At 51.1% G+C, this 22,058-nt stretch overlaps 1 protein-coding gene across 4 annotated transcripts in view; it reads right to left on the bottom strand.

The window, feature by feature from the left end:
- The window catches only part of NF2 (NF2, moesin-ezrin-radixin like (MERLIN) tumor suppressor), a 51,179-nt gene that overhangs the window by 24,985 nt on the left and 4,136 nt on the right, over positions 1 to 22,058 (bottom strand). For all 4 annotated transcript variants that reach the window (XM_080355509.1, XM_080355507.1, XM_080355510.1 and 1 more), the window contains exons 2-9: positions 15,006 to 15,131; positions 13,471 to 13,593; positions 11,244 to 11,327; positions 4,168 to 4,236; positions 3,594 to 3,676; positions 2,882 to 2,957; positions 2,593 to 2,727; positions 236 to 310 (exon numbers count right to left, since the gene is read on the bottom strand). In XM_080355509.1, coding sequence (XP_080211635.1) covers positions 236 to 310; positions 2,593 to 2,727; positions 2,882 to 2,957; positions 3,594 to 3,676; positions 4,168 to 4,236; positions 11,244 to 11,327; positions 13,471 to 13,593; positions 15,006 to 15,131 — 771 coding nt within the window. The remainder of the gene's footprint in view (positions 1 to 235; positions 311 to 2,592; positions 2,728 to 2,881; positions 2,958 to 3,593; positions 3,677 to 4,167; positions 4,237 to 11,243; positions 11,328 to 13,470; positions 13,594 to 15,005; positions 15,132 to 22,058) is intronic.

Below are 22,058 nucleotides of genomic sequence, written 5' to 3'. Positions count from 1 at the left end.
CAAAAACAGGAGAAGGGGAAGAGGGGCTGTGAAGGAGCTTGAGTTGAGATTCCCCCTTCTCTTCTAGAGGCTGTGACCGAGCAGTAACTACTACACCAAACCACATCTCCGGTCCAGCCAGGTCAGCATGTTCCCCCCGACTGCTCGAAGGAGAAGCCCCAAAAGAACATCGTCTCGTACTGCTGGCACAAAACACTGCTGCAGGCAATAAAAATGACTCTATCTGTAGACTTACCAGCTTATTCACACGCAGCTTTGACGAATTGAATTTAAAAACATCAATCTTTTTGTCCAACGGCTTAATCGTAAACTGAAAAGGAAAAAGATACAGTGGGAGAGTTATCAGAGAGCGGCGCATTTAATAAAAACGCAGCTATCAAAGTCTTACTGGAAACTTTGGCCCAGAGGTCGGCAGTGTCAGACAAGCAGAGCTGAGAGCTGCCCCCATGGCTGTCAGCCAAGCAGGAGAACTAATGTCAAAAGCAACCAAGGAGACAACTGTTCCTCTGGTCAGAAAGATGCGAGTGCCACACAGAAGTGATGAGAGTGCTGGACCTGACAGACCGCAACGCCCGAGAGCTGCTGACACCTCCACTTATAAGGGGTCCCCAAAAGGATTTTCGATGCATTTTGTCCTCCAGAAGTCAGCTGTGTCACAAGACCGCTCCACAATTCAAAATATAATATTGTTCCCTCGTTCTAACTCATAAATATGTTCCACTTGCCCAGCGAACAGCTCTAATCACGGCCTCTCCAAAGAGCTTCCCACCGTGGGTGTTTCAAAAGGACACAGGTGGCATCACCAGACTCGAGAGTTTTGGTGAAACAGCCCCAGGACTGACAGAAGACTCTGAGCTACCAGAATCCCAGAATCCCAGAATGTCAGGGGTTGAAGGGCCCTGGAAAGCTCATCCAGTGCAATCCCCCCATGGAGCAGGAACACCCAGATGAGGTTACACAGGAAGGTGTCCAGGCGGGTTGGAATGTCTGCACAGAAGGAGACTCCACAACCCCCTGGGCAGCCTGGGCCAGGCTCTGACACCCTCACCCCAAACAAGTTTCTTCTCAAATTTAAGTGGAACCTCCTGTGTTCCAGTTTGCACCCATTGCCCCTTGTCCTATCATTGGTTGTCATCGAGAAGAGCCTGGCTCCATCGATACCGACAGGACACTTGCAGAGATGGAGTGCTCTGCGACACCACATTTTTTAGGAGGCATGCATATATTCCATCACTCCCCACAAAAATAACCAGCTGGCGAGCCAGCGCTCGAGCAGACAGTCTGTGTCCATTAGAGCAGGTCTATTTGTCAATATATCGCGCTGCCTGGGAAGGGTTTGGCCTGGCAGTGTGTCGTTTTGTCAGTTTAAGAGCCAATCTTTCCAGACTCTCCCCCAGGCAGACGTGCGTGAACATCCCTGGATTTGGGCTCTGGCAGAACCCCCCAAGTCACTGAAAGCAAGAGCAGAATTGCACCAGGAGAGGAACTGCAGTTCCCCATAAAGTCAGGCTTTGTTAGGACGGATTAAACCCCTCCGTGGTGCAGACATCACTGTCATCCAGCTATTATGCCTGTTTACTGCCACATCAGGTCCGCTTGTTGTCATCCTACTGCACTGATTGACCTGATGGAAGGCGGCAGCTCTTCCCCCACGAGAGAGCTGTCACAGCCTGGTGTCACGCTCTGGTTACAGAGGTTTCCATCCCGATTTCCGAGGCAACGCCTGCTCAGCAGCTTCCCCTGCGCTCCAAAAAGCCTTCGGCAGCCACTAAGTGCCGGGCGCTTGTGCAGAGTTGTGAAGCTCCTCATTTTTAAGGAGTCAAACAAGTGCAGAGAATTCCAGCACTACGCCTGAACTTCAGAAGACACGCGGTAAATGCAGCTGATGAGAAACCTTTAGCTTTTACCCTGATCAATATCATGTTTAGACGGGAAAACAAATGTTAATTAAGAAGTTAATTTTCTTCCTTAACATGAAGGCAGCTGGTTTTCTTTGAGCAGCTCTCACAGCCTGAAAATTGAGCAGATCAGTCCCCCCTTCACAGCCCATTTCACAGTTATTCTCAACTTGGTTTGGTGGGCAAAGATTCATATTTATGCCCTGGATTTAATTAATATCTATTCAATAGTGGGCTTACATTACTCAGCTTCCTAAAAAGATTCCAGCTGTTATGCCAAACCCAGCAGCTTGAAAACTCGAGATGATGTAAAGATACGGCAAGACGCAAGAGCTTTTCTCACCAGGAATACATCTCACTGTATTTCATACTACAGGATACATACACAGTAATGTATTACACTGTAATATATCCAGTAAAGCAGAGATCTCGACTTTGGGCTGAGCACATCAGCAGTAATATTATGTTTTGAACATACTCTAAAGCCAAAGCAGAGGAGAGCTCCCAGCTGACCCCACATACGCCCACTCCTGGAAGGTTTCAGAAAGGCTTGGAATTAAGGTTTCCACTGGAGAAGCTGAGCTGCCCTTAGCTAAGCTGGCCATAGCAAGCACAACAGAGAGGCCAAGAGAAATCATTTTAAATGGCAACCATGTCTCAGTGCTCTCAGGGAATACGGGAGATGCATTCGTACCTCTTTATCGCTGTACGAGATATTCCGGATCTCGTTCCACGGGAAGGAGATTTTAGGGGTCAACCTGTTGTCTGGGTCATAAATGTGAAGACCCAAGGCGTCGACTCCAAGGAGCAGTTCAGTGCCCTTTTTATTCTACGGGAGGAAAGAGCAGAAAACCCCTTTATTGCACTCGGAGGGTCTGACATGAACTATTGTTACATTCATCAAGCGGCGCCGAGCATTGACCCACCAGGGTTAACACAAGAGCTACGCCGGCAAGAAAACGCAACCCACAACCTGCACTCACCCTAATTGCAAAATAGTTGACTCCGTACATCTCCAAGTCCTGAGCTATCTTCAGATACTCCATCTCTGCTTCATCTCTGTCAGACACAAAAAGGCCAGCATTACGGTGTTTGGCAGGAGCTCAGCGAGGGGGACGGCGGCTCTTTCTGATCCTAAGCACACACAGGGTTTTAAAGCCTGGACTGTCTCTGCCACACAGGTCAAGTCTGTCTTTGCTGCCAGGATCAATAAAGCCCAAGAGCAAATCCCACTCTGCAGCTCGTGGCATCTGAGCGGCCGCTGCTGCCTGCCCAGCGAGACGCGGCACTTGGAGCCTCACTTTGTACAGCTCCCAATCCCTTAAGCATATAGAGAAAATCCCTGACTGAGAGGCTGATGGTTCAGATCTGTCTGACTTTAAGCTTATTCCCCACAAAGATCTTTTTACCACCTGAGGCAGCAATATGCCTCATTAGTCTGAATTCCCACGTATTTTCCTGGTCCAAAAAGCACCCTGATCGCCCGGGCGCCCCTCTGTGGGTTGTCCCTTACCGAGCATCAGTCCCAAATTCTCTGGAGGGCCCTGCCAGTGACCAGGGGACAGCAGGACACACGCAGAGCGCTCACAGGCGTGCAGGATTAACCCCGCTGTCCCCAGAGCCCATCGCTCCCCAGACCCCGGGGACTCTGCAGGTGGGGGACCGAGCCCGACCCGCCGCTCCAGCCACACTGACCTGGCTCTGCCGCGGTGCTCCGCGTACCAGGCCGTGATCCTCTCCTCCCACATCTCCGGAGTCATCTGGTACAGGTTTATTACCTGCGATACGTGGGGAAACAAAGACCAGGTCACACTGCGGCTCTAGTCACAGCCTCCTCAGCCAGCGAACAACACACCCAAGTCCCAAAAAAACCCCCCTGGCCCCATGTCTGAACTCAGGACAGGTGACTCTCAGCAGGACACACTCAACTCTCCCAAAAACACAGCACACCCCCCATCCCCAGGATGAAACCGTGAAAAGAAAGAAAACGTTTACTTCTGGTTTTATTCAAATATGTCAGAAAGAAATTGAATTCTCCTCCCTCAATCCATCTGTTTGGATTGTTTGCCTCGGTAAGGAAAGCCAAGGAAGGCGAAGCAGGGTGTGCCCCACACGGCCGCAAAGGGCTCTGTTATTAATAGAATCATAGAATCCTTTCAGTTGGAAGAGACCCTCAGGATCGTCAAGTCCAACCATAACCTGACTCTAGCACTAAATAAAACACCTCCAGGCTTCGGAACCCGTTCCTCCGCTCGGCCGAGCTCCTTACCCGCTTGGGAAGCAGCTCCTCTTGCGCCAAGAAGCCTCGCTTGTGCACGTTGGGATCGTAATCGCCGTACTGGAAAGAAGCGCAAACACCGTTAGCAAGACGGGCAAGTAAAACTCTTCACCTTTACACAGCCACCTCTTGGGGAGAGAACAACTGCAGAGTGCTCACACCCCTCACATCACAGCCCTGGCAGAGAACAAACACTGCTCAGCACATTCAGTAACTGTATTTTGTCCAAGCTGGGAGGAGTGGTGACACTGGAAGCTGTGCTGCCATCAGAGACCTGGACAGGCTGGAGAGCTGGGCAGAGAAACATTTAATGAAATATAACAAGGGCAAGTGTAGAGTCTTGAAAAACCCCAGGTTCCAGTGTAAGTTGGGGAATGACCTATTAGAGAGCAGTGTAGGGGAAAGGGACCTGGGGGTCCTGGGGACAGCAGGGTGACCATGAGCCAGCACTGGGCCCTGGTGGCCAGGAAGCCAATGGTACCTGGGGTGGGTTAGAAGGGGGTGGTCAGTAGGTCAGAGAGGTTCTCCTGCCCCTCTGCTCTGCCCTGGGGAGACCACACCTGGAATCTTGTGTCCAGCTGTGGCCCCTCAGTTCCAGCAGGACAGGGAACTGCTGCAGAGAGTCCAGCGCAGCCACCAAGATGCTGCAGGGAGTGGAGCATCTCCCGTGTGAGGAAAGGCTGAGGGAGCTGGGGCTCTGGAGCTGGACAAGAGGACACTGAGGGGGACTCATTCCTGGGGATCAAGATGGAAAGGGGAAGTGTCAGGAGGATGGAGCCAGGCTCTTCTGGTGACAACCAGGGACAGGACAAGGGGCAATGGGTGCAAACTGGAACACAGGAGGTTCCACTTAAATTTGAGAAGAAACAACTTCTCAGTGAGGGTGTCAGAGCCTGGCCCAGGCTGCCCAGGGGGGTTGTGGAGTCTCCTTCTGTGCAGACATTCCAACCTGCCTGGACACCTTCCTGTGTAACCTCATCTGGGTGTTCCTGCTCCATGGGGGGATTGCACTGGATGAGCTTTCCAGGTCCCTTCCAACCCCTGACATTCTGGGATTCTGTGTCATTTGATTGCAAATGGAAACATCTTCCTCCTGCTCATGCATCAGAGATGGAAGCAGAACAAAACTTCACACCATCAGTTGACGTCCCCCATCCATCCACCAGTTGGACTTCATGATCGTTGTAGGTCCCTTCCACCTGAACGATTTTATTCTCCTTTAATTACCATGCCCAGAAATCACTTCCTCCAATGCAGGGAAAGACTGTACAGCTGAGCGGTCCCTGCTGTCCCAACGGTAGCGGGACAGACCAAGATATGAACAAAGGCCTGTCCCCAAAGATTGATTGACATCAGTCACTCAGCTGAGGCAGACGGCAGCTTCTCTGCTGCTACTCACCGCCCTGACAAACAAATAGAATAACAATTCCAGGAGTCTGACAGGCTCCTCTCGGGCAGGTGTTGGCTTTTCTGCCGGAGGGTCTGTTGCTCAACTGTGTCAAGGAATGCAATTCAGACTTGTTAAGTGCCTCCAGTAATTACTGGTATTTGTTTAGATTTACATCTTTTTGAGCAGCACATAAAGTGATTGAGAAATAAAAGTGCTTATTAACGGATTGAAAAGCCAAGTGTCCCTGCAGTGCATTTGAAAATGAATTTGCCTCCTGTACAGCTTAGGGCGGCAGGAAACAGCCAGAAAACGGCACCTCGAATAACCGAGCGAGTTCAAGAGAAGAGGCCGATGGATGTGAGGCATGGAGATGAAATGCTGTGATATTCATTCACCTGGCAAACAGGACTCGTGCGGTGACATTACCCGGTGACACGGGACCTGACGACGTTTGCTCAAGTCACTCATTTTGTAAGGGGACGGCCCTTCCCTCCCGCTTTGCTGAGAGACCCGAGCTCTGAAAGTACAAACCGGTGATGATTCCTAAAGCCAGACCGAGTCACACATGGCGGTCACGTAATAAGTCGGGAAACTTTCCATATCAGGCTCCTTTTAATACCAAAACCATCACGCTGTACACTAAAACCAGAGCTTAGCATCAAATCTACACACACATCCTTGCCGTGGCCCAGCGAGCAATGTTTCGTAGATGACAAGCGGGGATTAAAGACGCAAATATTGATCTGGAGCCAATGCAGATGCGAAGAAAGCACGGAACGATCAGCACTGACTCGGATGTCAATTAATAGAACAAATCCACCACGGATTTCACGCGGGAAGGTGCTGAGCAGCGGCAAATCTCTGTCTTCAGAGGTCTATGGATGCTGGGAGCTCCTTGGAGAGGAGAAAGGGAACAGCAATAGAAACAGCAAAGCAAACAACTCCAATAACCTTGGAGAGGCACAAAATAAACCACTTTTAGGTGATGAAAATAACAGCAAATAGGATTAACGCGATTATTTTTTGTTGTGATCTACCGTGGAGATCCAAGACTAAGTAGGGATTATGGGATTTTCACGTGGTGAGAAATATTGCCCTGTCCCAAAGGAATAATTGTACTGAGAGTACGTATGAGAACACTAATTATTCACAAGTCAGAAATCAACCAATGGCTTATGTATTGCAGTATATGGCAGCTCAAACAATTTGCCAAACACACTGTAAAGACCTTTTCAATTAAATCATTACTTCAAAACTGCCATGGAATTTCAGCTCCTGCTAATTGAACTATGCCATTAATATCCATTGTTACGTGTGGAAGTTGCCTTTACCTCACTCATGCACCTGTGTGGATAAACACAGGCATGTTCAGCCTCTGACTATTAACACCAAGTGTTGCTTGTTTTGGGGGAAAAAAACACTAATAAAAGAGCTCTTTGCTAGTGCTGGAAGATCTGAAGAGCTGAGCGCGCAGCGATCTGCATTTAGGGGACAAGAAATGGAAGCACCTCCTCGACATTACTATTTTATTACTATTTTCTGCCAGGACGTGTTTTTCAGTAGATTCCCCATCTCTCCCGGCTATTTAAAACCTGAACCGCCTCCAACATCAGCAAGCGGTGTGGGTGGTTTGAACGCAGGGCTGGAGGGGAAAACACAGAGTAATTCCCCAAATGGATACAACAATACAGAAATAAATAGCCTTTTATTTTTATGACCCGCGGGCTTACTTTGTTATTGCAGGTAGGTGTGCAACAGCGGTACAAACCAACCTGGCTGTCAATCAAATGGCTGCAAATGCCCCGCTATGTCAGGCTATTATGCCCTTAATCATGCAAATCAGCTCGTTATTAGTGAAATTACTACATTTGGTGGCTGCTTTCTTGTCCAGAACGGACATCATTACCCTGTTTAACTGGAAGGAGATGACCTGCAACATCTTTCTTCCCAGCTCTGTAACACAGGCGTGCTTTCAGCTTTCTCCTTTGCTGAAAAAAAGCCCAAAAAAAGCAGAAGGGGAAACCCTGCCCGGAGGGGCAGCGAGGAGTGATGTCTGATGCAGACACAAAAGCAAAGATCAGCAGAGACGTTCCTCCTCCACCTTCACACAATCTGTGTGCAGAATCAGGACGTGCAAGGTCAGAACCGCACGTCTGAGCTCCCGCTGAGTGCATGGAGGGCAGGGAAGGGAAAGGGGATGGCGCGACCAGGTTCCAGTATAAGTTGGGAATGACCTATTAGAGAGCAGTGTAGGGGAAAGGGACCTGGGGGTCTCGGGGACAGCAGGGTGACCATGAGCCAGCACTGGGCCCTTGTGGTCAGGAAGCCAATGGGACCTGGGGTGGGTTAGAAGGGGGTGGTCAGTAGGTCAGAGAGGTTCTCCTGCCCCTCTGCTCTGCCCTGGGGAGACCACACCTGGAATCTTGTGTCCAGTTGTGGCCCCTCAGTTCCAGCAGGACAGGGAACTGCTGCAGAGAGTCCAGCGCAGCCACCAAGATGCTGCAGGGAGTGGAGCATCTCCCGTGCGAGGAAAGGCTGAGGGAGCTGGGGCTCTGGAGCTGGACAAGAGGACACTGAGGGGGACTCATTCCTGGGGATCAATATGGAAAGGGGCAGTGTCAGGAGGATGGAGCCAGGCTCTTCTGGTGACAACCAGGGACAGGACAAGGGGCAGTGGGTGCAAACTGGAACACAGGAGGTTCCACTTAAATTTGAGAAGAAACTTGTTTGGGGTGAGGGTGGCAGAGCCTGGCCCAGGCTGCCCAGGGGGGTTGTGGAGTCTCCTTCTGTGCAGACATTCCAACCCGCCTGGACACCTTCCTGTGTAACCTCATCTGGGTGTTCCTGCTCCATGGGAGGATTGCACTGGATGAGCTTTCCAGGGCCCTCCAACCCCTGACATTCTGGGATTCTGTGACCGTCCTGCGCCAAATCACAGCCTGTTCCCCAGCACAAGCTGTCAGGGCCGAGAGTCACCAGCACTCAATATTTACCCAACGGTTTTTTCATTTCAGCACCAGGGAAAGTCATCCCCTACATATCCTCAGCTCAGCAGGGTCAACGGAGAAAAAGCCGAGTGAGTGTTTGCTCGTGCACTCTAATAAGGGTGATGGATGTTTCACATCGATAGAAGCATTTCTAAAAGCAACTCATCTTTCCCCGGCTGGTGAGTCTCTCAAGTAAAACGCGGTTTCATCAGTATTCTGACTATGAGGAGAAAACATCTTTTCCTATTAATAGTCAATTCAAACGCTCATCATCACAGCACATCGCTGTGTACTCAGCCAAACCGCACAGGGGCTGGGGCTGAGGCTTTAGGAGGAAGATCACGGCCCCAAGCCTGACAATACTCAAGAAGCAATTGGCCAAGGCCCTCAGACACATGGTATAAATTTTGCGGTTGTCATGTGCAGGGACAGGCGTTGGACTCGATGATCCTTGGCGGCCCCTTCCAACTCAGGACATTCTATGATTGTATGATTATCAGGCAACCCAGAAGAAGTCACGGTGAAGCTCAGAGGACTCTGGATTTCCAGCCGGCCTGGACCAGGACTTCAGGGGACAGAGCCACATCCCATCCTGCACTGTCACCCAGGGTGAACTCACAACCAGGAGCTGCCCTGTTTCTCAGTCGTGCTCATTGGGGACAGAGGAGCCACCTGCCCGGGGTCCCCAGAGTCAGAACCGACCGCGAGGCTGCGCTGCAATCAGACTCCAGTCCCTCCTCTTCTTTCCCAAACACCTTATCTTCACACACATAAACTAGAGATTAGCAAGGAGACTTGTTCACTGAGCAGCAGCACATGGTATGTGTATACAGGGATAAATCACTTATCTCCCGCAAGAACATGCAAATTTCTGAGCCTTGGGCTGCTCCCTCTGCTGCTGCACGTGTTCAAGGCTGTGAGCTCCAGCCTGGAAAAGAGCGTTATGTGAAATAAGCCCTCAGCAAAACACATCGGCTCTGGCTCTAGAGCAGAATTCAGCCGAGGAATGAGGGGAACTTAATGACCACTGAGTTTTTCATCTGTCTAGTGAGGCCAAACACCCAAGATCAAACCCAAGATAAAGGAGAAGCCAGGAAGAGCCCTTTAATGCCGCAATTGATGTGACAAGCTGCGGCACTCAAAATGAAGTAGGTATTATGATGGCAAGGATTCTGGGGAAGCAGCAGAGCTGCGAGTCCCACGGCTGGTTTGCCTCTGGCTACAACAGCAAGAGCAGGGAGGAGATCCAAAAATCCCTGAGCTGGGGGGGTTCACCTGCTCCAGTAAGACACACTGGGGCAGGCGCCGCAGCCCGGGAGCCCAGCACTTGCTACAGAGCCCTGGAAAGACAAAGTGAAAATCCATCCAATGTCTGAAAGCAGCCAGGAGCCAGCAGCGTGGAGAAGGCAATACTGTGAGCATAGTCCCACAAATTCCAAGGCTGCAGAGGAGGGAAAGGCCAGAAGTGCAGAACTCCCTCCAGGAGCCCAGGGGAAGGCGAGCGAACGGAACCGCGGTGACGAGCGGCGCAGGAGTCCCGTGCAGACTTTCCCCACCGCCTGCAACCGACCACGAGGCAACCGCTCCGTCCTGTCAACACGACGCCTGGAGGAGCCGCTGTGAGCTCTGCTGAACGAGCGAGCTGTGCGGCAACGGGCTCGCTGCTCACAGCTCGGCGGACGAGCCCAGTTCAAGTCCAATATTAATCATTTAGCTTTAGATGCACGCTAAATGTAAAAATTATTTAGAGACATAAGGTTGTATGATTTTTAATATACTCTTTGCTTCACGTTACTTGGTAAGCTGGATTTGCTAAAAGTTTAAGCTGTAAAGTTCTGCTCATATTTACCAAAAGCAACTACAAACTCCACTGGGCACTTGTGATATCAGGTCCAGTTTGCACTTTGCTGGGAAAAACGGAGCTGACTGGGGAAACAGCGACCCAGGGCTAATGCGGAGACACTACAGAAACTGCAAAACGGGGCCTGTTCTGCACTGTGCTGAGCAGAAAGGATTTATTCAGTCAAAACTGCATCTGCAAGGCCATGGACAATAAACCACGTCCACAGCTGAACAAAACAAAGGCCCCCGTGGAATCAGTGAAAAGATTCAATGAGAAGCAAGAAGACCCCAAAGTGAAATGTTGTTATTGGACTGGATCATGGTCTGAATGTCTGCAAAGATATAAGGTTTGCAGTTTCTGTGCTCGGGTGGGACCTCCGCACAGGTACCAGCGTGAACCGGCCCTCCCGCTGCCCCGCTCCACTCCAATCTCTGTCTCTCTCCCGAGGGTTCGGTCTCCTGACATCTGCTCCGCATTGGGCACGGGCCCCTCAGCGCTGCCCCTGGAGCTCCAAACAGACTGCGAGTGAACGTCACCAGGGAGGGGACAATCCTAACGTTTGCACCGCGACGGATACGGCCCCGTCCGAACGTTCGCATTGGGAACGGGTGCAGGGCCTGGAGAGCAGCTCACAGCGTTCGGCTGGGCACATCTCCCCCACAATAGAGCGAACCCACCACCAAACTCTTTAAGTCGTGCTTCTCTTTAAGAAATCTCAACATTTTTCTGCAGTAAGCAGAACCCTAATTCCTCCCCCGCGACAAGAAGCAGGTATTATATATGGCAAAGCACCTCGCTGCGCAGGAGCGACGTTAACGCGGCGTCAGCAGGTGACTGCAGGTCCTACCTTGGCTTGCACGGCGTAGGAGGCCAGCAGGACAGAGGCTTCTGGAGGACAGTAGATCTTCTCATCCAAAATCTGCTTCTTCACCTGCGCGAGCAGCAAAGGACACAGAACACACGCATTTAGCGGAGTGGTGCGAGGCGCGACTGCCACAGCAGATGGCTCAGTTTGTTTTCACTCGAGCTGTCAACTGCACAGTTCCCAATTTTCATAACGCTAATTACAGTTCAGGCCCGGGGAGTCTCTGGTGGCGCGGAAGGGGCTGAGGCTTTCACAGGCCGCCTTTCTCAGACAGGTCTGTGAGAAGAGCTAAATTTGTATGTGGAAAACGACAGAGCCCGCATCCCATCGCTAAAGGCAAAGGGAGAGGAGGGGGGGAAAAGTCGTGCGTGTAAACACCAAGATAAAACCTCTTAAGGCACAAGCTATGGGTTGATATGACATCTATACATAGCATTATGTCAAAAAAGAAGCAAGTCTCAGCGCACAAAGCTTTTGCTCTGGGATGTTCAGTGTTAGGAGTCAGTGCTCACCTGTGCCAGAGGGTAAACCCCCCAGTGCCAAGCGAGGGTCACCCCCCAGCAGTGCCATCCATAGCAAAGCCCTGTGGAACCAACACAGAGCTCCCGAAAGCCACGGCTTCGCATTTCCTGCCTGCTGTGCATTAGAAATAATTAAACCTGTCATGTTCGATACCTTTTTGGTTTTGCACGCTTCATTTTCCTGAATGCAGATAGGGGAAAAAAAAAGCATACTGTTTCTGGGAGACTTAAATGGGTTGTCACAGAGACGCAGTAACATCAATTTGAATTTGTAACGTGTTTCGAGTCCTCAAAGTTGGTTATGACATAGCCACAGAAGATATTCTCCTGCATTGAGATAAAAACAGGAGAGCTCGCAAGCTTGTGTGTGTTCCCGTTTCCCATAAGCATTGCAGGAGCGCGGGCTGCTCTCATCATCAGAAATCTCGGCAGAAAAGGCATAGTCTGCATTTATAAAATGCAGCTTTAACCGCTTTGCCTCCCCAGTTTTCCTTTTCAAAGATGCCAACAGCACTTTTCCTCGTCAAGGATAAAGCGCATGGCAAATGGGACGTTTAAAAATAGTCCCGAGGAAGATAGACCTTGGAAATTAACAGCAATATTTTGCATTCAGAGCTCCATCAGCTCTGAAGAACAAGGATGGACTTTGGAAGAGTGAGGAGCACCAAGAAGCTGTGAGCTCGCTTTGGTATCGATGTGACAGGGCCGGGCACACTGACATCTACAGTGGTGCTTCCAAGAGCATCCAAAACCAGGTTGCCCCTACTTTGGTGTAACAAGCATAATTATGTCTCTTTTTTTCAATTTTGATAATGTATTTCTTTTAGAAACTTCAAGTTAACAGCCGCAGAGCAGCTGAAACACCCCAAAAAGTACCTAGAGGTCTGACTAGGACTATGCTATTACTAGTATTATTATTCTAACGGTCCCTGTAACAGCAGTTGGCAGAGCAGTTATAGGGAATAGTGATGTCTGAAGCAGAGCTCCTGCGGCAGCGGCTCCTCGTGACCAGCCACCAGCTCCGCTCATTTCTCAGGACACCAAGTTTTGAAGCGTACTTTAAATAAAAGCCTGAAGATGCGTTCGTCACAGCTTCCAAATGCTCAACATAAGGGCACAAGTCACCGGGGCAGGTGGGACTGTCAGGTTTCCCCTTCTCCTCTGCGTTTGCTCTGCTTCTGGGATTACCTTCTGCCCCAGTTATCCGTTTTGCAGAGAGGTGAGCCTTGCTGCGCAGCCTGAACATGAACAGGTTGGCTGCGTTCTGTCCCGGAGGGTGAAATTCCCCTGTTTCACCTACCGACGGGATCACGTCCGAAGGCGATCGCCGCCCTCGGCACGGCTGACCCCGCACCCTGCACAGCTGGGCTCTGCGTGTCGCTCCAGCCACATCTGACAGATTCCTTGTCCCCGGCTACCACACACTAATATGACAAATCACCTCATCGTTCCCGACAGTCGCTTCGCCGGGTCTGCACGTCTGGGCATCTGTGACTGCCACAGCCAGACAAACCGACCTATTTTAAGAAGTTGTTGTTGTTGAGGACGGCTCCCTTCAGAGAGGTGTGAACATGCGGGTGAGGATTCACACTCCGCTGATCGACTTTCTGACCCTGGAGCCTCCTGGCACTTCTGCCCATCCCGGCTCCTTCTGCCTTGGGCTGGAAACCCGTGTACAGGGCTCCTACCTGCAGGAAGAACAAGTGCTGTGTGATCTCCTGGACTAGCTCCTCTTCTGCGTTCTCAGGATAAAATTTGGCCAGGAAGTGAAAGGTGACGGGCTCCTCTGTTGGAACATCGTGATCCAGAACCTGTGGGATACAAGAGCCATTCAGCCACCCCTTCCAGCTCCTTTGGCACCGTCTCTTGCAGCCAAGGGATCTGTTCAGATCAGCACGTCTTTTGTCAAGCAGTTTAGACATCTAGAACAGACAAACCAACCTAAGTAGCTCAGAAACCAGGATTAAAAGAAGAAAACAAACGAACATCTCTGACACTCCTAAGGATGCAAGAAAACAAACAAGGCAGAAACAAAGAGCATGCGAAATGAGCCAGCGCAGGTTGACCCTGATCTGCTGTGTGCACGTGGCCCCTTCCAAACCTCGCAGAGCAATAATCCATCTTGCTACGCCACCATCTGACTTTCTTGTTGTTTCCCTGTGCTGCCTCCTCTTGTATTTGAGTGTGGTTCCTTAGAATCACAGGTGGTTTGTGTTGAAGGACCTTCCTAGGTCCCCAGTGCCCCCCCTGCCATGAGCAGGGACATCTGCACCAGCTCAGGTTGCTCAGAGCCCCGTCCAGCCTGGCCTGGGATGTCTCCAGGGATGGTTCAGCCACCACCTCTCTGGCCAACCTGGGCCAGGCTCTCAACACCCTCAGGGCAACAATTCCTTCCTCATGTCCAGCCTGAATCTCCCTCCTTTAGTTTAAAACCATCACCCCTTGTCCTATCACAACAGGCCCTGCTCCAAAGTCTGTCCCCATCTTTCTTATGGGCCACTTTTAAGTCCAGAAAGGCCGCACTAAGATCTCCCCGGAGCTTCTCTTCTCCAGGCTGAACAGCCCAGCTCTCTCAGCCTGTCCCCAGCAGAGCTGTTCCAGCCTTCCTTGCCATCTTCCTATTGTGCTGGCACTGTCCAGTTCAGACTCCTCTTAGTTTAAAACCCTGGCATGACATGCGAGACACCCAGACCTCCCTCAGTCTCAATTACCGTCTGGTTTTAGTGTAACAACCTTTGGACACAACCAGAGCCACGTTTCCCTTCTCTAACCCACCCCTCAGCCACCCGGAGGCTGCAGATTTGGGAAGTGTTTCCTCCCTCCTCTCCATCTCCTTTTCACTCCTCTGGTTTCCCCCCCCGGCTCTTTGTACATCTCAACAACAAAAGAAGCCAAGATGCCACTTCACTTTTCCGCTAAAGGTTTTGTCATTGAAGGACATGGAAGAGACTTTTTGGTTTCATTACCATCACCGGGAAGCCCAGCATCCCAGCACAGCCGCCTTCCAAAATCCCTCACTGGGATTCAGTGGGCAACATCTGAGGCTTCACAGCTCGGAAGGACCTGGAGTGGGTGGTGTATCTTACAGATGTCATGGGGATGAGACATAAATACATTTCACATCAATAGCACACATAACACAGCCTCGGGCATTCCAAGAAAGAGGAAAGCACATCCTCCTTTGCCAGCCCACACGACCTCTCAAGGGAGATTTGCTTCCAACCTTCTTGTCCATTTTGAGCCAAGCCACCGTATCCTTGATCGTGTACTGGAGCCCGAAGAACCAGGTTTCTCGGAGTCCCAGCGTCCTGCACACCAGATCGAACAGGTCCTTCCCTTTCCACTTCACCTGCAGGAGAGCAAACGGAGTTATAGAGATGCATTTCAGAGCTTCATCTCCAAACAAATCCGCTCTTTTTTCACCTCACAAGGTCTTTGAGAGTGCGGAGACGGCATCTGGTAGAGATAAGAAAAGTGCTCACAAAACATAATTTATATCCTTCCGTCTGATCCCACCTGCAGATCAGCAGGAAACGGAGACGTGACGTCCCCATCCCAAACATGACACTGTAAAACCCCCTGGTTCTTCCTTGGGCGACCCACCGACGTTCGACAGGACCTGAAGGGCCCGTTCAGGTTCCTTTTGAGCTCTGAGCTCTGTTTCCAGCAAGAAACATAAAAAAATCACCCTTAACTTAATGGCTTTAGCATCTCTATCTACAGCCTCACGAAGCCCCGTGCAAACTCCAGTGGCAGCAACAGCGTTTCGTAGACAACATGCTGAAAATCAGAGTGAAATAATCTATGTATGAAGCATGTTCGTCCAGAGCTACCGACCCTGCACGGGTAAAAAAGAGCTCAGAAAATACCACATTATCACTGAAGTCAGCGGTTCTCCCCCAGCACATTTTGATAGAGTCAAACTGCATTTTCTGCTGAAAACGTTGGTGACAAAAGCAGCTCAGGAGCGGAGAAAATTGGTCCTGCTCAAACCACCGTGTCCTTCGAGCAATCCTGCAGCTGCGCCGATGTTGTTACTGAAGTTTGCTCATAAAAACAGAAGGCGTCGGGAGGCGGAAAGGTGAAGAGGGACATAAAACAGATTAATCTAATATGCCAGAGCCACTTTGCTCTTCCATCTGCACGGTGGAAACAATTGCTGGACCGAGACATATGGCCATTACTCTGAAGCCCGAGGGCAGAAGGATCTCGGCACATTCTCTTGTCGCTACAACTCAATCTTGGTGCCACCTGGACAGCATCAATATTAATGCTCCGCGCGGCGGGGACGGTGACGACCCGCTCGCTGTCACCCACTGCCGCCTTGTGGGCACAGCCGCCCAGGACAACCTGACTGCCGTTCCGCCGCTTTGGACTCAATGAGCGCATCGCTATTTTCTCCCCCTCCCAGGGCTGACAGTCCTAGAATAGAATAAAGCCAATGCAACCCTCCAAAAACCAGCGCCCCGGGACAGCTCGGCCACAATTCACATCAAGCGCCATCAACGCCTCCAGGTCAAAAACACCAGGAGGAGCAACTTTTGCAGCGTTGTAATTATAACCCTCTAATTTCACACATGTAGCTGGTCTGCAGTCCCCGTGATGAGCTCCAGCTCGGCACACGATGGCTCAGATCGCAGGGAGGTTAATTCGAGGGTTCAGACAAAACAGAGCGAGACACGTTCGAAAAGCTATTTTGTCCCATTTCTGTTGGCACATAAAAAGCCACGCTGCCATCCAAGGGCTATTTCTTAACTGGGAATAAACTGCTTCGCATAAAGCGTTATGGGCTTTTATTTCCTTTCTGCAAAGACCGCGTTTCAGCCCATTGCTCTGGAGGAGCACCCGGGGCCTGCACCAAACCTTCCCGCGACAGGATCCCGCACGATCCCTCCACGTCCCACGGGATCAATGTGTTGGAGCTCCAGCCCTGCTATGGCCTGTGTCCCCCCAGCTCCCCAGGTAGGATTTCCCCACCAAACCCCCCTGTGGAGCATCACCCAGGCACCCAAACCTCATTCACCGCATCGCACCAGCTGGTACGACCCAAACATCCCCCCCATAAAAACACTTCCAAGACCAGCAGCGAGCATTAAAGCAAGAAATTTGTGTGTTCCCCTCCCCTGCAATTTTAATTTAGTGACAGGAATATTTAAAGCGATGGCTTCTGCTGCTGGATTTTATACTGTTATGGCAGAAACATATATTTAACATTCCTGCCTGCGCGGTGCTAAAGTCACCAACCATAACAGCGCGCAGACGTCCTCCTCGACTGTGCTGAATTACCTTCATTAAATATATAAATGGAGCAGCAGCCACGTTCCTTTCAACATACATGATTTCACTCCGCACTTCGGTACTTAAAACAACCATCTGCATTCAAGTGGCACCTTTTGACAGCTGAACTCCGACTGGTTTACAGACGCACAGCACCTCAGCCCTACTCACCCTGGCTCCATAGGCCTCGTGTCATTAACTGCCACATTTCCCGGCCATAAAACATAATAAAGAGCCCCCCCGGGCACGGGGAGATGGCGAGGACAGGCTGGCATGTCCCCATCCCGTCACACTGTTCCCTTGCTCCACGCTGAGGTGACACCCGAAGCACAAAGTGGATTTTACAAGGAGCTCCTGGAAACAAAGCAAAGAGGCTCAGAGCAGAAACATCCCCTCTTGGCCACACGGTGCTGTAACAAAGCTCCATCTCCCCATAAAAAGCTCCATCACGACAACCCGAACGCGACACGGAGCCCGACGCCACCGCAGCGGCTCCGCATCCTCCCGTTTACACGACGGCAACAGACGGAAATGGAAATATTCGGCATTAGGAATACGTGGCCGAACTGCTTTATTAAGCGCTGCAAGGCCATTATTCCTCAGAGTCGGAATTTATGTTCTTTACTAAGTCCAGAGCGCTTACAATTTATCAGCGGAGCTTTTTAAGTAAACAGCACTAAACACTTAAACCTCGGCAGCCAGTGGCTAGAACAGAACACTTCCAGTCCGGGTTATTGGCGTCATCTTTTTCTCCAGCAGAGCCGTCGCATTTGGCACCTATTAACAGGGTTTGCATTATTTATTAACCTGCACAGAGAGGCATTTCCAACTAGCAGGCAACTCGACATTTATTGCAGCGTGGAACCTTTCTGTCAAGTTTCACAACTGCTCCTTGGCTAACGAGTCAATGAACCAGCCACCAAATTGAGTGGGAGGGTTATTGAGAACCCCTTTTCACCCGTAACAAGGGGGAGGTCAAATGCTATAAAAGATGGGGATAGGAAGGTGTATGGAGAGGGGGTTGTGGGGAAAAGCGACTCCCAAAAGCCACCGGCACAGGGTGCTGCTGTTCTTCCAGTGATGGCAAACTGCATTTCCTACAGCTATGCGGAAAGAGGGGAAAAAAGAGACATTTTTAACTATTTAAGATAAAGGTTCCTCACGCAGCAGCTCTGCTGGGACAACAGGGGTGCCCGAACTGCAGGGGACAGAACCCGGCTCTGTCTGGGGATGGAGATGTCACCTTGTCACAAACACCAGAGCTCCAGCCGTCCCTGGGGAATAAGGGGACAGAGAGGGGACAAAGGCGGCACTCACAGCCTGGACATGCTGCCTCCAGAGCAAACCCCCCACAGCACGACCTTGAGGAAATTCCTAACGCACAGAAAAGATTTTACTGCACCAATTTATCCTTAAATAATGCAGAAGATGCCTTTTCACCTTAGCAGATCGTTTTATGAAGCTCTTGTTCTGCGCCAGAGATGAGGAGGGAGCGCGGAGTCCCCCCTGTGATAAGATGATGGTCTAAAGAATCTGCGGAAAAGGGAGCGAGCCCTGGAAGAAGCATTTGGATCCCACCAGTGATGTTATTTCCATGGAGAATGAAGTTTTAACACGTGGACGTGACACTGAAACAGGGAGGGGGGTGGCAGAGCATCCCCCACCAACACCTAGGGTACAGCCAATGGACAGGAGATGCCCAAAAAAACCACCCGCAACACTTCACATCTCCAACCAAGACGATTTTGAGACCGCAGACCACATTTATTTCTCCTTCTGGACCTGAGTAACAACAAGAGCGCCACAGACAACCATTTATTTGGATTTAAAGCCCATTCGGAGCAAACGGGGAATCAAATATGCCATATTCTCCCATTTTTTTTTAAATAAAGTGATGTCAAATACTTTTAATTGCCGCTTACGGAGCCACAAGCCAAGGCTGTAAAAGCTATTTTTATTTACTAATGCTACGCGACAACTCGATAACGAGCTTTTAATTAAAATCTATTTCTGTTAAGCACCAAGGAGGCCAAAAAACGCGCCCGGGCGTAACGACGCAGATGGTGCAGCCGAGCGCGTTTCGTGGTGTCTGCCCGAGATGGAACAGGGACGCAGCGGAACAAACGGCTGCCGCTGCGGCCAAACGGCACCGAAAGCAGCAGGGGAGGCGTCAGGGACACCAACCGAGCGTGTCCCCAAGCCCCACGAGCTGGGGCTGTGCAGTTGAAGAGTTACAGGGTCAAGCAGCAGCTCGGTGCAGGGAAAGACGCTCCAAGGGGTGGAGAGAAGGACCGAGTTCCTGCAGGGAGCTCTGGCCTTCCCGGGACGAGGGTTCACAGATTTGCCGTGATTTACAGAGCCCCGTGCCGCCGTTGCATGTACTTTCAATTTCCAAAACCACCCGCCTGAAAGCCATTGTACAAGGAAAAAAAGGGGTATTAAATGGCATCCAAACCAGAGTACATACACCAAAGAGAAAGACACATTCGTCCCAAACACCTTCCCCGTCGCATCAACACACATCCTGTGGATTAACCACGGAGACCAAGGACCGACAGGGGTTTTGAACCATCTTTGGAGGGAACTGGATAACATGGGGTTTCATAACCGGCTTAGAAGAGGCTGCAAAGGGACACGAGGATCCAGAGAGTGTTTTGGATGCTGGGTGCAGAGAGAAGCCCGCGAGGATCTGCGTTCGCAATGAGCCTCACGTGCCCTGCGCACAGCTTAAGGGAACGCAGGACTGAACCGCACCAGGCGAGACACCTCTGAAAAATCAATTCCCAAATGACGCTGTCGCAAATCAGCAGAATTTCTGATTTTTGGGGGCCCTTCAAGACATGAAGGGAGAAAATAGCCCTTACCTGCCGTGTCTTGTATTTAAAGATGTACGGGCCACAACTGAACAGCACAGAGTCCCGGGCGCTTGTGGAACTGACACAGGACTGGGGCCGATGGATCCAGGACATCGATGTGACAGCCGGTATCCCCACAACTCACTGAAGATCATTCCATAGCGAAGGGGGATTATTTCTCTCAGCTTTTTAAAATAGCTCTTGCTGCCCACGGACTCATCTTTCCCAGTTCACGTTGTGCCTGCTGCAGAAGCCAAGCAGCATCGACAGAGGTCGCTGCCCCTACCAGCAGCGCTGAGCATCAAACCAGGGGCAGAATGATCCTTATAAAACCCTTTCCAAGTGTTTGGTGAAGCAGAGGGAAGCTTGGGCTCCCTGGTTTATCCTCTTGCTTTTTATTTTGGTGCAGCGACTGGACAGGGTTCAAACCTTCAAATCTACTGCACCAGCTCTTACTCAAAAACTGGCTCAGCCCCAGATTTTCGCCACCAAATCTCCGCTTGCTGCCGTTTCAGAGGATGAGCTTTTGCAGCTCAGCCGCACAGCTCCCGACGTCCCACAGCACAGAGACCGACGCTCGGCCGTGCGCTGCTGAAATCGGGTCTCAGCTACTTACAAGTGAAGATAAAAGCTTTACAGCCAAACTTGTCCGAGTGGCCCTGCACCCTGCGGGCAGCGGGCTAACGAGATCCCTTCCAAGCAGGGTTATTCTGATTAGTTGCTGGACACTGAGGAACACAGAATCACAGAATCTGAGAGTGTCAGGGGTTGAAGGGCCCTGGAAAGCTCATCCAGTGCAATCCCCCCATGGAGCAGGAACACCCAGATGAGGTTACACAGGAAGGTGTCCAGGCGGGTTGGAATGTCTGCACAGAAGGAGACTCCACAACCCCCCTGGGCAGCCTGGGCCAGGCTCTGACACCCTCACGGGAAACAAGTTTCTTCTCATATTCAAGTGGAACCTCCTGTGTTCCAGTTTGCACCCATTGCCCCTTGTCCTGTCCCTGGTTGTCACCAGAAGAGCCTGGCTCCATCCTCCTGACACTGCCCCTTTCCATACTGATCCCCAGGAATGAGTCCCCCTCAGTGTCCTCTTGTCCAGCTCCAGAGCCCCAGCTCCCTCAGCCTTTCCTCACACGGGAGATGCTCCACTCCCTGCAGCATCTTGGTGGCTGCGCTGGACTCTCTGCAGCAGTTCCCTGTCCTGCTGGAACTGAGGGGCCACAACTGGACACAAGATTCCAGGTGTGGTCTCCCCAGGGCAGAGCAGAGGGGCAGCAGAACCTCTCTGACCTACTGACCACCCCCTTCTAACCCACCCCAGGTACCATTGGCTTCCTGGCCACAAGGGCCCAGTGCTGGCTCATGGTCACCCTGCTGTCCACCAGACTTGAAGCAGTAACAGGACACAGTGAATACATCAGCCCAAATTTGCCTTGCTGCTGGAACACTTAAGCTGTTTCTCTAGGTCGACTGTAAAGCTCTTCTCTTCATTTTAAACTTCAGACCCACAGAAGCTGCTCCTGTAGAGGGATTAAGGTGGGAAGTGACGGGGCAGACAGGGATCAACATCCTTGTGGGAGCTTCAGGCCCAAGATCACAGCACAACAGAACGAGGTAAAGAAGGACATACCCTTCAGCAAAGGCGCTGCGGCTCCATGGACGGAGAACAGCCAACCCCACTGACCGCCGAGAGATGGAGAAACAGGCAAAGCCACGCGTGGGACCAAAAGAAAGACCGATGGGTTCTCCTATTGACCGGGGAACTTGGTTCTTAGAGGAAAAAAACCTGCACATTGGAGTGTGAGAGACCAACCTGGCTGTACCATCACCATCCTGCCGGAGAGACGGGGCAAACGATGCATTGGAAGACACGGACGCAAAAATACTGCAGGGTTTTAGAATCACAGAACGTCCTGAGTTGGAAGGACCCACATGGACCATTGGTTTCAGCTCCTGTCCCTGCACAGAACACCCCACAGGTCACCCCGTGTGTCTGAGGACGTTGTCCAGTTTCTTCTTGAACACTGTCAGGCTGGGGCCATGACACCTCCCTGGGGAGCCTGTTCAGTGTCCAGCACCTCTGGAGGAAGAACCTTTTCCTCATGTCCCACTGAACCTCCCCTGGCACATCTGGCAACAAA

The sequence above is a fragment of the Nesoenas mayeri genome (genome assembly GCF_963082525.1).
Source record: "Nesoenas mayeri genome assembly, chromosome: 17".
Lineage (NCBI taxonomy): Eukaryota > Metazoa > Chordata > Aves > Columbiformes > Columbidae > Nesoenas > Nesoenas mayeri.
This window is presented reverse-complemented; position numbering and strand designations above follow the sequence as displayed.